This window comes from Neurospora crassa, linkage group I, assembly GCF_000182925.2.
Source record: "Neurospora crassa OR74A linkage group I, whole genome shotgun sequence".
Classification (NCBI taxonomy): domain Eukaryota; kingdom Fungi; phylum Ascomycota; class Sordariomycetes; order Sordariales; family Sordariaceae; genus Neurospora; species Neurospora crassa.
Genome location: NC_026501.1, coordinates 5,327,741 through 5,344,538, shown reverse-complemented (window position 1 = coordinate 5,344,538; position 16,798 = coordinate 5,327,741). Strand labels below are relative to the sequence as shown.

At 33.5% G+C, this 16,798-nt stretch overlaps 2 protein-coding genes across 2 annotated transcripts; one reads left to right on the top strand and one right to left on the bottom strand.

Annotated features, from left to right (window-relative positions):
* Nucleotides 1-194: 194 nt before the first annotated feature.
* Nucleotides 195-4,074, top strand: crf10-1 (chromatin remodelling factor 10-1). Its single transcript, XM_953222.3, has 3 exons — nucleotides 195-1,094; nucleotides 1,165-2,076; nucleotides 2,142-4,074. Exons 1-3 carry the CDS (start codon nucleotides 558-560, stop codon nucleotides 3,726-3,728), a joined length of 3,036 nt encoding a protein of 1,011 aa, XP_958315.3. The 5' UTR covers nucleotides 195-557; the 3' UTR covers nucleotides 3,729-4,074.
* A 999-nt stretch (nucleotides 4,075-5,073) lies between these two features.
* Nucleotides 5,074-7,133, bottom strand: NCU09105 (hypothetical protein; the record flags this gene model as incomplete). Its single annotated transcript, XM_011394934.1, has 5 exons — nucleotides 5,074-5,082; nucleotides 5,310-5,328; nucleotides 5,395-5,926; nucleotides 6,492-6,541; nucleotides 7,114-7,133. 5 exons carry the CDS (start codon nucleotides 7,131-7,133, stop codon nucleotides 5,074-5,076), a joined length of 630 nt encoding a protein of 209 aa, XP_011393236.1.
* Between the last annotated feature and the right edge of the window lie 9,665 nt (nucleotides 7,134-16,798).

Here is a 16,798-nt window from a genome sequence, read left to right as displayed (position 1 = left end):
CGTGAAGGCGGCCGGTCGCGTTGTCCCACATTATTTCTCGCAACGAGCAAATGCGCGTCGCGGCTGAATGGCGGCGGTGTGGGGCTCCAGATGAGAAAGATGTAGGGCTGATCCCATCGCTGATTGCTGGACGGCAATCTGGAGCCGGTTGCACGACTGGATGCCGTGTACCCAGCCAGTTTTCTGTTCTAGGACGGACCGACAACAAACTCCAGCACAACTCCTCTCGGTTGTCATCCCGTCTTTTTACATCACAGGTTTCCCAAGGGCAAAGCGTCAAGGAAACAGGGTACTTTGGACCTGGATTTTTGGGTCAACTGAAATTCTTTCTTTCAGCGAACGTTTCTCTTGTTCGTCTTTATCGGGTTTTGCTTTGGCTCTATGCGCCGCTAAAATTTCAGCTTTGCGCCTTTGACCGCGTCCGACAAACGACCGGTACCTTCCACCTACTTTTTCGATATTTACCTCCACAGCAACCATTTCACCTTCACCACCACCTCCTTGGAAGACTACTTTGTATTCTTTGATTTGGCTGATTCTGCTCTGGACAATCAACAATGGCCTTCTCGTCCTTGCCAGAGGACGACTCTTTGCGCTCATCAAGCGTTGTTGTGGATAGCCCAGTCCCTCAACGGCGGACCAAGCCCGATCTTGATTTTATAGACGAAGACGACGAGGATGAGCTCAGTATTGTTTCCCAATCGCCCTACTTTACTCAGCCTACCCAGATCGCCTCGCAACCGACAGTGAAGCCACGAGAAGCCGCCATCCCGTCTTCCCCCACGGTCGTCGAAGTACCTGCATCGTCACCTTTCCGTCAACAATCGTCGAATATCGGAGGTCGATTCGCGAGCGCGATGGCCCCAAGAGGTACCTCTTTCAAGGCTCCTGCCGCACAACCACTCCCCGCAAAAGCAGGGGCAAAGAGAGACTATATAATGATCGATGACGATGAATTTGACAAGCCTCTCTATGCGGGTGATTCTTCAGACGATGAAGGGCCCGCGCGCGGCGACATTCAGCCATCTGCTTTCAAAAAGCCCAACCCCACGTCTGCAAAGGCTGCGCCTGCAGTGTACCTCAAACCATCAAAGGTACTTGACCTGCACAATTCATGATAGACATCACATCCAGCGTCATACTAACACTTGGCATATTTGACAGAAACCAAAGTTGTTCAATGATGTCGGGAGTCCGATTACGAGCCCGTCGAAGCCCTACGTCCTTCAAGAGGACTGGGTCACGCTCCGATCTTCTTCGCCAGAATCCTTGCAATCTATACGTCCGAAAGACTCTCCATTAAAGCCTGCCCCAGCACCGCCCGCGCCGGCTCGCCGTCGCCTAATTCAGGGCCGTCGGCGACGCAGCCCGTCGCCAGCCAGCTCGCCAGCGAAACCGATCGAGAAGCCCGTTCCCAAACTGAAACAGACAAAAATCATCACGCTCGTTAGCGACGACGAAGATGACGATGACTACGTCCAGAAGAAGTCGGTTCGCTCGCCTGAACCGCAGCCCGAACTTTCGCAACGGGATCCGGAAGAAGATGCCTTCGAAGAGCGTGTCCTCAAGTACCTCAATACCTGCGATCCGATACAATTGATGGCCATTGCCAACGTCAAAGAAGATGTTGCAAAGCATATGCTCTCTTATCAGCCTTTCGACAGTGTGGCTGATGCTGAGAGAGTGACGATGGCGGCAAAGGCTACGAAGGTCAAGCGCAAGAAGTCGACTAGGGCACCGGTTGGCGAAGATATCGTGGGCTCTATTAAGGAGTACACCAAGGCGTTGGATGGCATTGACCATGTCATTGCTGTCTGCGAGTCGCAAGCAGCTGCGATCAAGGACGCCACCTCGAGGTGGAAGGTCGACCAAACCGGTCAGCCTCGAACAGTGAAGAACAAGGATGGAACCATTACGCCTCTCAGCATTGACGGTACGACTACGCTGGTCGACCTTCCTTTAAGCCAGCCGAAGCTTATGAGCGGCTGCACGATGAAGCCTTTCCAGCTGTATGGGCTTAACTGGTTGTATCTCTTATATGAAAACCAATATGCCAGCATTCTAGCTGACGATATGGTATGTAGCTTACTCGTCTCTGACATTTGCCTCCCCATGAGGTTGCTGACTGTCCACTATTCTAGGGTCTGGGCAAGACTTGCCAGGTCATCAGCTTGATCTCAGCAATTGTCGAGGAACATGACAAACATAGCCAGGATGACGATAGCAACCAACCATGGCCAAACATCATTTTCGTCCCTCCGTCCACGCTCGCGAATTGGGCCGCCGAGTTCAAGAGGTTTGCCCCGGGCTTGAATGTCACCTTGTACCAGGGATCGCAATCTGTCCGCGATGAGATTGCGGACAACATCTTGGATGATCCCGCCAGCCACCACGTCGTCTTGACATCTTACTCCCAGGTGTCGCGCCAGGACGACATCTCGAATCTGAGACGGCTGAAGCCGATGGTAGCGGTTTTCGACGAGGGTCACAAAATGAAAAATCCAAAGACAAAGCTCTATAAGGATCTGCTCAAGATCACAGCAACGTGGCGGCTCATTCTGTCTGGCACGCCCGTCCAGAACAATCTCATGGAAATGATTTCATTGCTTCAGTTCGTCGAGCCGGAGCTCTTTCGGGACCATTTCGATGATCTCGAAGCACTCTTCAATCAGAAGTTTTCTTTGACGGCAGTCTCGCAAGGCGCATTGCTTCACAGTGAACGAGTGGCGCGGGCGCGCACAATCCTGGAGCCCTTCATCTTACAACGTCGCAAGGAGCAGGTCCTCAAGGACATGCCTCCCAAAACAGCCAAAGTCGTCTACTGTGAAATGGACGACGTACAGGCAGCAATATATAAAGACTACGAACGCCGATTTCGGAAGACCGACGCCACAGGCGCCAGCAGTGTCGGTCGTGACAACGACAACAACAATGTCTGGATCCAGCTCCGGAAGTCCGCAATCCACCCGCAGTTGTTCCGGCGTTATTTCAATGATTCGACGGTGGAAAAGATGGCCAATATTTTGATGAAAAAGGTCGACCAATCGGAGCTCCGGCAGCCGAAGATCGAACATCTGATCAATGAGCTCAAGGCCCTTTCGGACTTCGAACTGCATCTTTGGTGCAGAGACTACAAGTGCATCAGACAATTCGATCTTCCGGATGGGTCATGGATGGAGAGTGCCAAGGTCCAGGCCCTTTTAAAGCTGATTAAGCAGTATCAGAAGAACGGTGACCGCGCTTTGGTGTTCACACGATTCGCCAAAGTCATTGAGATCTTGGGAGAATGCCTTGCGTCGGAGAAGATCGAATATCTCTCCTTGCAAGGAAACACGGATGTCAGTGAACGTCAGGAACTCATCAACGATTTTAACGCCGACGCGACCATCCCCGTCTTTTTGCTCACGACAGGTTCGGGCGGCACAGGAATCAATCTGACTGCAGCCAACAAAGTCATCATCTTCGACCAGTCCGATAACCCGCAGGACGATATACAGGCCGAGAACCGCGCTCATCGTCTCGGCCAGACGCGCCCTGTGGAGATTGTCCGGCTCATCAGCAAGGATACCGTCGAAGAGCTGGTTTACAAGGCCTGCCAGAAGAAGCTGGAGCTCGCCAACAAGGTGGTCGGCTGGTCCACGGTGGAGATGTCCCAATCTGAGATGGAGGCCCAAGTCCGCGCTGCTATCATGAATGGCGGCTCGATCGCAACTCCTCCATCCGACTAGATCTCGGGGAGTTTGAGCAAGATCACGAAGTTTTGAGTATTGGGGAACGTGCTTTGTTCAAGATACAAAGTGTTGACGATATGGAGGATATCGGGCATAGATGATACCCAGTGTTCATATGCATAGCATCAGGCGCTATAGAAGTCGTGCGCTGCTGTGTACTTGGTCTAGCATGTTTTAGATGATTTAGCATCGCCTTCATGGTTTGTATAGAGGCAACCTGTTCTTGCTTTAGCCTTTTCTCTTTGCTTCACAGTTAAGGAGAACAGGTTCAACGGGCCAGACCACAACTTTTGGTGATCCCATATCGTAGTAGCGTCAAGATGATGAATGGGAGTTATATTGGGCCTATTTAAATCTTGCGGAAGTGGGTACAACTTTTCTGTGGTGACTAAGGGTGGTAATACCTCGTCATACAATGCTTAGTCTTTGGCTCGCTTTCACATGTCTCGTGGAGAAGTAATGTCGAACGCAAGACTCTGATGGCCCCCTTGTCGTTCGAGGTTTAGTCTAAATCCGTGGATGTCATGCGATGACGATATCCGTCACCCCCGTCACACGTGTCACTGCCGAGGCCATTGTGCACTATAGCGCCAAGGGTCAGTGAGGTGCCTAGTGTAGTGTACACTAAATCTCAACACCCCCATCGCGAATCAAGCCTAGTTGTGCTTTTCTCAGTCATTCCGCACCTCATCGTGCCAATAATTTCCGTGAACAGCAACAACTGGACATCTCATCTTCATCAATATTTTAATATCCATGGATCTCATTTCCCATGCTCCAAAATCCCCGTCGTGAACGATATTCCCAACGACAGCAAGGGCCGTCGGGCCCTGTTGGTCCCAAATGTGGGGGAGCGAATGGGATCTCAGCGATGCGACGGTAGGGCTTGCTCGAAAATTTGATCCCTTTCGCTTTCACATGCCACACGGAAAGCCTGCATTAACTGACCTGAGTGGGGAGGCCCTGCCTGAGGGGCATGGTGATTAGGGGCATTAGACTGGTCCGTGCATACTCCACTTTCCTTAAGCCGAAAGTACCGACTGTATCTTCGTAATTATCATGTGTATAAACGTAAATTACAAATATGCATCTGTCACATTTGTATATAATAGTTATGTGATATAATACCAGCTGTGCATGATATGCACAATATATAATGATTTAAATTCATACCACCAACTACGGTACTACTAAGCTAAAATTAGGAAATTCGGTGCGTCTAAGAGTATAATTCATTACAATTTTATTCCTTCTTCCATAGTATAAACTTTTATTAAGATTATTCTACAATTAAATTTAATATTAATATTTTAATAATTATTGTATAATTATTATATAAATATTATATATCCTATATATAGGTTTTATTTTTTAATAGGCAATGGGTTAATATTATTAAAGGGAGTAGGGCGTTTAATATTAGATTTAGTAGTCTATAGGGTATAAGTGTTTAGGTTAATTTAGATATAGATATTATTAATATATATTCTATATATTATTTACTATTAATAGAAAGGAAATATTTATTCGGTTTCTTAGGCGCTATAGAATAGTAATAATCTCCGGACCTATACTTACGGAAGTATTAGTCGGAGTCCTAAGCGGGAGGGTTATATTGCGTATAGTATTAGTAATATAGTATATTAGGGTTGGAGTAATAAACCCTAGGGTATTAGGGGGTTTGAGGGTAGTAGCGGGCGGTTTAGGGGTAGCAATAAGCGGTTTAAGGGCGGTGGTAGGCAATTTAAGGGTAGTAGTAGCGGATAGTTTAGGTATGGCGGTAGGCGGTTTAAGGGTAGCGGCGGATAGTTTAAGGGTAATAGTAGTAGACGGTTTAGGGGTGGCGGCGGCGGATGGCTTAAGGGCGGCGGCGGCGGATGGTTTAGGGGCGGTAGTAGCGAACAATTTAGGGGTAGCGGCGGTATCCTCCTTATTTTCCTCCTCCTCCTTATCCTCCTCCTTATTTTCTTCTTCCTCCTTATCCTCCTCCTTATTTTCTTCCTCCTTATCCTCCTCCTCTTTATCCTCCTCCTCTTTATCCTCCTCCTCCTTATCCTCCTCCTCCTTATTCTCCTCCTCCTTATCTTCCTCCTCTTTATCCTCCTCTTCCTTATCCTCCTCCTCCTTATCCTCCTCTTCCTTATTATCCTCCTCCTTATTATCCTCCTTACTATCGTTCTTATCTTTAATAATATCTATAATTTAAGAGTAATTCTATAATAAATTAATATATATATTTATTATATATATAAACTAGGGCAATTTATAGAGGAGGACTCTTTGGAGTCCTTATTCTTATTATTATCCTCCTTATTATTATTCTTATTACTTTTATTCTTATTCTCTTCGCTATTATTCTTATCCTTATTACTATCGATAACCTAAGGGTAATTCTATAATAAATTAGTATATATATTTATTATATATATAAATTAGGGTAATTTATAATTATTTTAGGATAGTACTATCTAATAGTAGGTAGCTAAATAAGAAAATTAGTATATACCTTTTATATATCTTTAAATTAGTAATACTTTACCCCCTAATTATTAGGCTATTTATAATTAATATAGGTTATAAGTAGTAGGTTGCTACGTCGAATAGGAGGAGGCTTATATTAAATTAATCCCTTTCCTTCGTATATTTATAGGTAGAGGTATAAATTATTAGTAATAGTATATAAATATAAAGGGGCTATAGTAGGGATAGGTAGCTATAGTAAGGAATTTACTTTGTAAATGAAAAATTGATTATAAATACTTTTGAATTGCCCGTCGAGCTTAGTAAACTCTTTTAACTTTAGAATAATTCTATTTAAAATTTAAATATTAGTAGGAGGGTAGTAAAAATTATTATAATACTATTATTAAATTAGAATATATTGAATTAACGTATTGAAGAATTATAATTAGTAAAAGTAATATATAAGAAATATATATTAAAATATATAAGGGAAGGTATATACTTACGGCTAGCGAATATCTTTATATTAGTAATGTAGGTTCTAGTAACTTTAGCTACAATTACGGGATATATATTACGAAAGTATTAGCGTATCTTTAGAAATATTAGTAGAAAAGATAATTGAATATATATTATTACTAATTAGTATAAAGTATATTGTAGGTTAGAAGATTGTATTATTTGTAATAGTAAATTTATATTACTAGTTGGAGCCGATGATAATAGGATAAATAGTACTATTAATTTTAGAAATAATATAGTATATTAGATTCAGGGTATTAAGGGTATCTTCCTCCTTTAAGTTACCCTTATAGCTTAATACGTATTAATATATATTTAATATAAATAAAGGTATAAAAGAATAAACTTTACCTTCAGCCCTCGTAGGCGGAATATAGCTTAGATTAAGGTTCTCTACCGGACTATAGAAATATTCATATATAGGGTATAAATTATTAGTATAAAATACGTCCGTATATATTATTATAATATTCTATTAATATATATTTTACTTATAAGGGTAAAACGTAATTATTTATAAACGTCCTTTAATAATAAACCCTATAGCTAATTCGTTGTTTTATTTATAGTTGGTTATACTTATAAGGCAATTCGTATATTTCATTCTATACGCAAATTGAGGTTAGGTTATAAGTAAGGTAAAAGAATGCGGGCGTATAGAGTATTTATAAGAGGAAGGATGTTGATATAAATAGTATAATTATTTTAATACTAATTATTAATTACTTACTCTTTACTTTATAATATAAGGTTACGATATTTAAGTATAATAGAAATTTATATATATAAAATAGGAAAAGTTAATAAGGAAAAAATTAATTTAAACGTAAAAGAAGATAGGTAGAAAAAGGAGGGGTAATTCGTAAATAGAGTTTAGTAAATAAATTAACAATTTACTTTACCTTTATCCTAAGTAGGAGTAATAAATTTATAGCTATATTATATCCTAATTTTATATATTTTATAATATGGAAATTTATAGAATTAAGTAGAATAGTTATTTATTTTTATTTTCGAATTATAAATTATAATACTTTTATTATCTACCTTACTTTCATATTATAAATAGGATTTATAGTATTTATACTACGAATAATCCTTAATCCTATATTTTCTAATAAGATAAAATTGAATTTGAATAAAAATTACTAATTTATATATAATTATATTGTTTTATAAATCTTCGTATATATAATATATATACGGATATACTATTTACTTATAATTAAATTTTCTATTGAGAATTCGGATATATACCTAATTATTATATATTTATTACCCTTTACTATTATATAAAGATGTGCTTTATAAGTAATGATAATAGAGAATAATAAAGTTAGTAATTAGTTGATAGATAGAGTAATAGTATATAACGATTAACGATAGTCTTATTAAAGTAAATTGAAGATAAGAACTATTGCGAATAGTAATTGTAAGAATATAAATATATATATATATAGGTATATATATAATTTAGAAAAGTAGATTATATATTTTGCGTTTATTAAAAGTAAAGGTAGGTTTATTATATTAAAGTCTACTATTGATGTATTTGCTATACCTAAATCTATTTTAAATTTTATCCTAGAATTATTTTTTATATAACCTAATTTAATAATATATATAACTATATGTTACTAAAGCCTTTATTTATATTCTATAGTATATATTTAGATATATAGTTAATATATATAAACTTACTTTTTATTGGAATCCGACTTAATAATATCCCTAAGTTTATTAATAATAGTAGCGACCTTGGCCGTTATATTATTAAATTGAGAGATACGCTCCTTAAACTTCTTATTTTCGGCTTCGAAGCGGTAGAAGATAGGGGCGGAAGCGGGCACTACACCGGTTTTAAGAAAGGCGGTAATATTAGTCTTATATATAGTTTATATATAATTAAGATCTTATTTACTATTGTTACCGATAGAAATAAGAGAATTTATATTGAAGGAGTAATATAGCTTTCCTTTACTAAAATAAGTAAGCCTTTAGTAACTACTTTCGTAGTACGTTATTTTCTATAGCGTTTGATATAGTTCGTGTACGGTAATAAATCTTAGGCGTTATACGTTTTAGTTAAGTATAATAGTACCCGAATATATTAATAATAGTTTATAACCTTATATAATTAGTATATAATATTAGGGGCGATATAGGTATAATTTAAACCGAATTCGATATAGTACTAGTAGTCGCCGTCCGCGGTAGGAGGCGTAAGGGTATTAGCCTTATTCTTATATTAAATATATAGTTAGTAAATTGAAAATAGTTATTATAGTATTACTAATAAGAAACTTACGGCTACGGTAAATAAATTATTCTTAACTTTAATTAAAGCCGCTTTACTAGTTCGGAATTCGTATTTACGGACGGCTTTACGGCGGCGACGTTCCTCCTTATATTCGTAATGTAAGAGTATTGCTTGCGAGGGGGGGCGGCTCCGGTTATAAGGGGTCGCGGGCTTATAACGCTTCGCTAGGGTAGGTGTAGTTATACTATATAGCGCCTTTTCGACCGTAGGCATAGCTACGTTGCTCCTTCTAATAGTATTATTAGTAAAATAAAGTATTATATATATATTATATATAAGGTAAGGATAATTCTAATTTGTTTTAGGGTATAAATAATATTAAAATAGTTTGCTTACAATTATTAATAAAGGTTAATAAATATTGTAAGCGTAGATAGGTAGTTGATAGTAAAGTAATACGGCGATATAATATAGTAGTAGTAAGGGGGGAAGAAAAAGAAAAAGAAGAAGGAGAAATATTGAAATTAATATAATAATAGTAGTAAGATAAAGGAGGCGCGTGTGTAGGGTATTAGTATAGTAGGTAAATTTGAGAGTTCGGATGTATACGCTAATTTTTAAACGGTTTAGTACGGTCTATTAAATAAATACCTAGTCTATAGTATATATATATAGATGGGGGTAGGAGCATATATATAGATAGGGGTAAGAATATATATATAGATGGGGGTAGGAGTATATATATAGATGGGGGTAGGAGTATATATATAGATGGGGGTAGGAGTATATATATCGATATATATAGATTGGTTTAAGAAAATATATATCTATAGATATACGTACATTAGGATAATTTAGTAAAATATATATATATATAAATATATATTAGTTTAAGGAGATATATAAGGATAAATATATAAATATTAGTCCGGACTCCCAATTTCTCTAGTATTTTTATATGCTTTTTAGTCTCTTAGGTCTTTATTTAATTAGGTTCGCGAATTGATTTAAACGCTTCCTAGCGCCGGTTGAATTTAGTAGTTAGGTAGGTTAATTACTAGAATTAGATAATAAAGTATTTTAGTATAAGGAAACTAATATCTTTTATAAATAGGGATCTATAGTATTATTGTCCTTCTATAAGAATTGACGTTAGTATATATATTAGATATATAGAATATAGAGTAATAGGACTTACTTACTTATTAGTCTCGTTTAGCTATACGTCTAATTATACTATATATCCTCTAATTTACTATTTATTTCGTTCTAATATACGACGATTCCTTGAATTCTTATTGTATATAGTATAAGAATTATATAGTTTACCCTAAGGATTTATTTTGAATTTGTAGATCGATTTAGATTATTAATATAATTTATAACACTTCGTATTAATATTAATTATTATTTGCTATTTAGTTTATTAGCAATTAGATTCTTTCTAGTAAGTTAATTGTAGGAGAGCCTCTCTTATACTAGTTAGATTAGGAAATTCCGTAGAAACCTATAAAGATTAGTATAAGATAATAAAATGAGTAGAGTAGATAATTTACGTATATTTATACGAGGAGGAGTCGGTCTTATTCGTATATTTAAAGATAAAGGCTGGTTTAACGAAGGTGGACGGGGGGGGGTTATAGGTAAACTGTACTATTAATCTGCTTTCTCTCTTTCTAGTAAAGTTTCTTAGTAAGAGAAATAGTTAGTATATTCAATTTATATATATATTTGTTATATATCTTAATAATTCTATATATATTTATTATATATTTCAATAATTCAACGATTGAACGTACATCTTTTTCTTAGATTAATTCTAAATATTATTATTCTTTATCTATATATATATCTTTTATATAATCCCTTTTAGTAGCCGTCCGTCGGTATATACGCTTTGGTCTTATTATTACAAGTATTACTAATATTATAATTAATTTAATAAATACTCTTCTACTCTTTAAATTTAAAGACCTTCTACTATTTTCTTTCTTTTTTACCTTATTCTTATATTCTATATTAGTAGTATTTCTATTTATTTGGTTGGTTAATTGAGGCGGTTATAGTAAAGTATTAGTTGTATTATAATATAATATTGTAGAGGACTTACTACCTATAGTTAGTTTAGAAATTATATTATAAATATATAGAGTGTATTATTATCCCTATTTTCTTCGATCCTACTATTATTATCCTTATTATTTAAAAGAGTATTTTGGTTCGGCTCTCGATTTAGCTCCTATATACTTATTATTAGTAAGTGTTATATATGTTTTATATATTAGATTGAAAGGAACGTACTAAGTCTCCTTCATTTACCTCTATATTACTCTCTTAGTCCAGCTCTAAACTTAATTCCTATATATTATTAATAGGTATTATATACGATTTATATATTAGGTTAAAAAAAACGTACTAAATCTCCTTTATCTACCTTTGTATTACTCTTTTAGTCCGGCTTTAAACCTAGCTCCTATATACTATTAATAAATATTATATACAACTTATATATTGGGTTGAAAAAAAACGTACTAAGTCTCCTTCATCTGCATCTATATTACTCTCTTAATCCGAGTCTTTATTTAAATTTTGGAAACTATTAGTATTCTTTAATATTTAGGTATAAATATATTAGGCTTTAACGTAGATTAATACCTCTACGAAGAAAATTTACTAATATAATTATCTCTTTAAAACGCCTCTTACTTTCTATTTCCTCGTTGTTTATTTCTTTATTTTCGAAACGCCTAAATTTATTACTATATTTTCTAATAAATTTAGGATTAGACGAACTATATAAAGTTAACATTAAGGTAAATTGTATTAATTAGTATAATATAATTTATATATAGTTATTATAAGCTTATATATAAGCTATAATAATTAGTAGTATAACCCTTAGAGAATATTAACATTAGTTTTATATATACTATATATATATATAATAGTAAAATACCTAATATTATGGCGATACTTTGCGTTACGCTACTTTTAGTTAATTATAAAGTATTTAAATACTTTAAATCTATATTCCTATTCGTAATTTATAATTGTAGTTTTATTAGGTAGTAAAATACTTAGTTTTGAAATCGTTATTATATTTTTGTATAAGGTTACTAAGTAATTAGTATTAAAGAGAATTTATATAAGAAAGGTATAAAGTATAGACTAACCAATCGATTTGTAGGCTTCTCGTATATAGCGGTATAATTAAAATAATATTATAATTAGTAGTAGTTCGTCGTAGTTGTAGTACAATATAAGTATGAAATATATATATTAAATAACGTTTTATAATATATATTATACACAACGCTATAAGTAACTTCAATTTCGTACCTGTATATTACTTATTAGTATACACCTCAATAATAAGTTTAATATATATAAAGAAGTATATTACCTATAGTCCCATCGAAATCCGTATAAATTTATTTTACTCGGGTTCATACGTACTCGGAGCTAGAATCGGTCCTAAAGTTAAGGGTATATAAGTATAACAATTATAATAATTACCTTTAGGTCGTTTTTTAAATATAGATATACGATCCTATATAGAAGTATATACTAAAGTGCCAATTATACTCCGATAGATTAGGAATACGGTTAGTGTATTTTTTTATTTAAATTAGTTAATAAAGTAATATACTTTAAAAGAATTATTATAATATACTAAATACCTTTTTGGAAAGGCTTCCTAAGTTGTAGTATTGTATAATATAGGTAATAACTATTATACTATAATAGTACAATAGAATAAAGAAGTTTTAAGAGAATAAGGTAAAAGTAAATATATAAGTCTTATATATAAGTTGTAAATATATAGTAATAATAAAGGAGAGTAGGGTAGGAAATTAAGGAGTTAAAGTAGAGGGGGGTAGCGGAGGGGGGTAGGAAGATAATATATAGGAATTATATAGTAATATATAAGGAGGATTATACTATATATATATTTTATTAATATAATAGTTTATAAATAGCTAGTAGTAGTAGGGTATTATATGGAAGTAAAAAGTTAATAACCGTATTAGATAATAGGTTTAATATATTAATCCCTACTTACGGGTAGTATATATAGTAACGTAGTCGATGTAGGGTAATATATAGAATATTTAAGTGTTTGTTTCTTATATTTAAATTAATTAATTAAGTTTATATATTAACCTCTTTAGGTAATAGCTTTACTATATCGTACCTATTACTTTCACTCCGGACCGTACGTATAAGGATGTAATGTTTTAGTATAAGACCGCTGCTAGGTTCTTATTACTATTACTATTTAATTATTAAGCGGTTCGTTAATATATTTGGACGTAGCTTTGTAATTGACTGGCTAGCGGAATTCTTATATATTAATTAGCTATGGACTATTTAGATACGCGCGAGATATAATAAGTAAGGGGGGAACTTATATATACTCTATATATACTATATTTATATTATTAGCTCCCTTCTTATAAAATATATTTAACTACGCTTATTTAACCTTAGTCGATTATTTATATAGTTTAATGGATGCCCTTTGATAGATTGTATTGGAAAATAAATATTATTAGTTTAAATTTAATTTAGTTTAAATACGGAATAATAGGGGTAATTATATATATTCTATATATATTGGGTTTATACTATTAATTCCCTTCTTATAAAATGTATTTTACCGGGCTTATTCGACCTTAGTCGATTATTTGTATTATTAAGTCTATGGGGCTAGCGCCTTGGATTAAAATTCGGCTTTACTAAGTCTATTAAAATGGGATAGGCTGTATTAATAAGGATACGAACCTTTTAATTAGTCGGATTTATATATTTGCGTAACCCGTACGCTTAACTATAAAACCTTCTTTCAATTATACTCTTCTAATATAGTCTTCTCTTTTACTCTCTTTATTAAATATAGTATTTTAACTATATACAATTGCTTATTGTATAATACTCTAGTAGACCCATTATATATATAGTTTAATAAATACCCTTTAATAAATTACTTTTAATAAGAGTTGTTATTAGTTTAGGTTTCGCTTAGTTTGGACGCGGTAGTATAATTAACCGGCTAGTAGAATTATTATAAATTAATTGGCTGTTTGGATATATGCGAAATGTAATATATAATAAGGGAATTGGTATATATTCTATATATGTTCTATTTATATTATTTACTCCCTTCCCCAATATTCTTTTAACTTTAGTTAATTATTTATTTAATAGATTATTTTTAAAAAGAGTTACTATTAATTTAGGCCTAGCCCTAACTTAGTTTGTATACGGCTTTATAGCTAATTGGCTAGTAGAATTGTTATAGAATAATTAATTAATTATATACGTATAGGATGTAGTGTAAGGGTAGTCTTAGTAGAAGCATCCCTATAAATATATCTATTAAAGATACGAGTATTATAATTTGTAGGATAATGAACCGTACGGTAAGTAGTGTAATTCGTTTGAGACTATTAATTTATAGTATTTATTAGGGAAATTTCCTTATAATTATAATTAATAAGTTAGTTCTATTACATATATTCTTTTCTTCGGACTATATTTTCGCGATATTTAAGCATTGCCTAAATTAGAATAATAATTATAAATATACATTAAACGCTCACTTCTTCCATTTCGATTTATAATACCGGCCTAATATATATTCTACTTATTAATTTATTTATTATATATATTAAAAATTGTCGGGTTACGGCGCTTGTATTATATTTATTCGTAGGATTTGTAGTACTAGGTAGTAAAACTACGGGAATAGTTTTATACTATTTTTTAAAATATTTTTAATTCCGGCTTGCTGTTCTAATAGTATTTGTACTATTTTAAAGTAATATATATAAATTAGATATATAGCTATAGTAATAAATGGCTAGCGCGTTAGTTAATTTATAGAATTTAAGTGAATAATTTACCTGGTTATATTACAATAACGAATTTAAATATAGCTGTATTTATATTTGGAGATACTTTGTTTGTTTAAATGTAGAAATTACAATAGATAGGCTCTTCTTTGCCTCTATTATCTCGTTTAAAAACGCCACCAGATGTAAACCTTTGTTACTACTTCTATGTCTAAAATTATCAAATCCAACCTATAAGGAATTAGGGGAATTAAGGATATAAAACTCCGGAATAGAAAGACCCGAATACGTAAGTAGGGATGAGGGGTTATATACCTATATTTAGGTAAATTATGTCGATTAAGTAGTATAGGCTATATATAAAGAATAATAGTAATATAAATATACCCTTTATTATTTATATTCGGTTTTTTATATTCTTCTTTCGAATTTTATATATATTTTATATATAAGTATCTAATATTCCTACTTTATATCTACTTTAATTATATATATATCGACCTATCCTACTTATATATATATATACTATATAAATATATATTAAGTATCTAACCTCAATACCTTCTCTTAAATACTATTATAAATATCGTCGGGGATTATAGTTTAAACTACTATAATCCAACTTCCGTTAATTTATTTAAAAGTATAGTAATTATCTAATGCTATCCGGAAGTAATATATATTAATTAATATATTTCTCTTTCCTTCGTACGCTCCAGTATTTTATTTATAATTTAAATTAAATTCCAAACTTCGTTACCGGCGAACTTTTACTTTTTTAAAGCTATTCCTTAGTTGCTCGTCCTACCCCCCCCTCTTATTATAAAGGTATTTAAAACTCTCTAAATAATACCCTTAATTTCGTTTTTAAGGGCTTTCTTTATTTCGACCTTAATATTTTTAAGAGCTTTCTTTATTTCAGTTTTAATATTTTCGATAGCTTTCTTTGTTTTAATTTTAATAGCTTCGATAGCTTTCTCCTTTTCGTCCTTAAGCCTTACTTTAACGTTCTCTTATATCCGGATTTTAAGGAATTTAATAGCGCGCTTAGTATTATAGGTAATATTAGTTAATTTAAGGTTGGATGAGGGGGTAGGGAATATATTGGTTTTAAAATTTATAAAGGAATTAATACTATTTATTCCCGGGGGGGATAGGGTATTAATATTAGGTATTGTAAATTGCGTAGGCACCCCTTCCTTAGTTATAGCGGTTACAACCTCGGTTATATTTATTTCGACGTTAATTAGCGGAGTGGAAGTGCCGAAGGGTATTATTGTAAGGATAAGTTATTACTATAGTAGTATTTGCAATTAGTAGCGTTTGTATATGTTTGTTATATAATACAATGGTGGGATTCTTTAGAGTATGAGGTTTAAGAAAAGTACGATTGCGGTAAATAATTTGAATTAAATAACGAAGCGATAATATAAAGAAAGGATATAAGAATTCCTAATATTTAATACTCCTCTTATATTTTATTTCTCTTAATTATATTATTAAATAAATTATTAGAATAATAAATTAATATATTCTTTTCGAAGCTTATTTATATATAGGCGTTATATACGCCTTGTCCAACCCTGTTTGAAAGTTCTTAGCCCCAATTAGGGTTATTCCCTAAAATATTTACGTACTTCGGTTAACTTCCAATCGGATATATAGTAATATATATTTAATATATAAATATATTTGTACTATTCAAATACCGATTCGAGATTAGCTAGCGTATCCTATAAACGGGTGAATTTATAGTACATGCGTTTGTTTTTTTTCTTCCTTTCTACCTAATAACGGCCGACTATATTGAAGATATATGGTAATATATGTTTAGTATATAAATATATTTATATTATTTAAATACTAATTTGAAATTAGCTAGCGTATCCTATAAATAGGTAAATTTATAGTATATATATTTGCTTTTTTCCTTCTTTTCTACCTAATAACGGCCTACTCTACTGAAG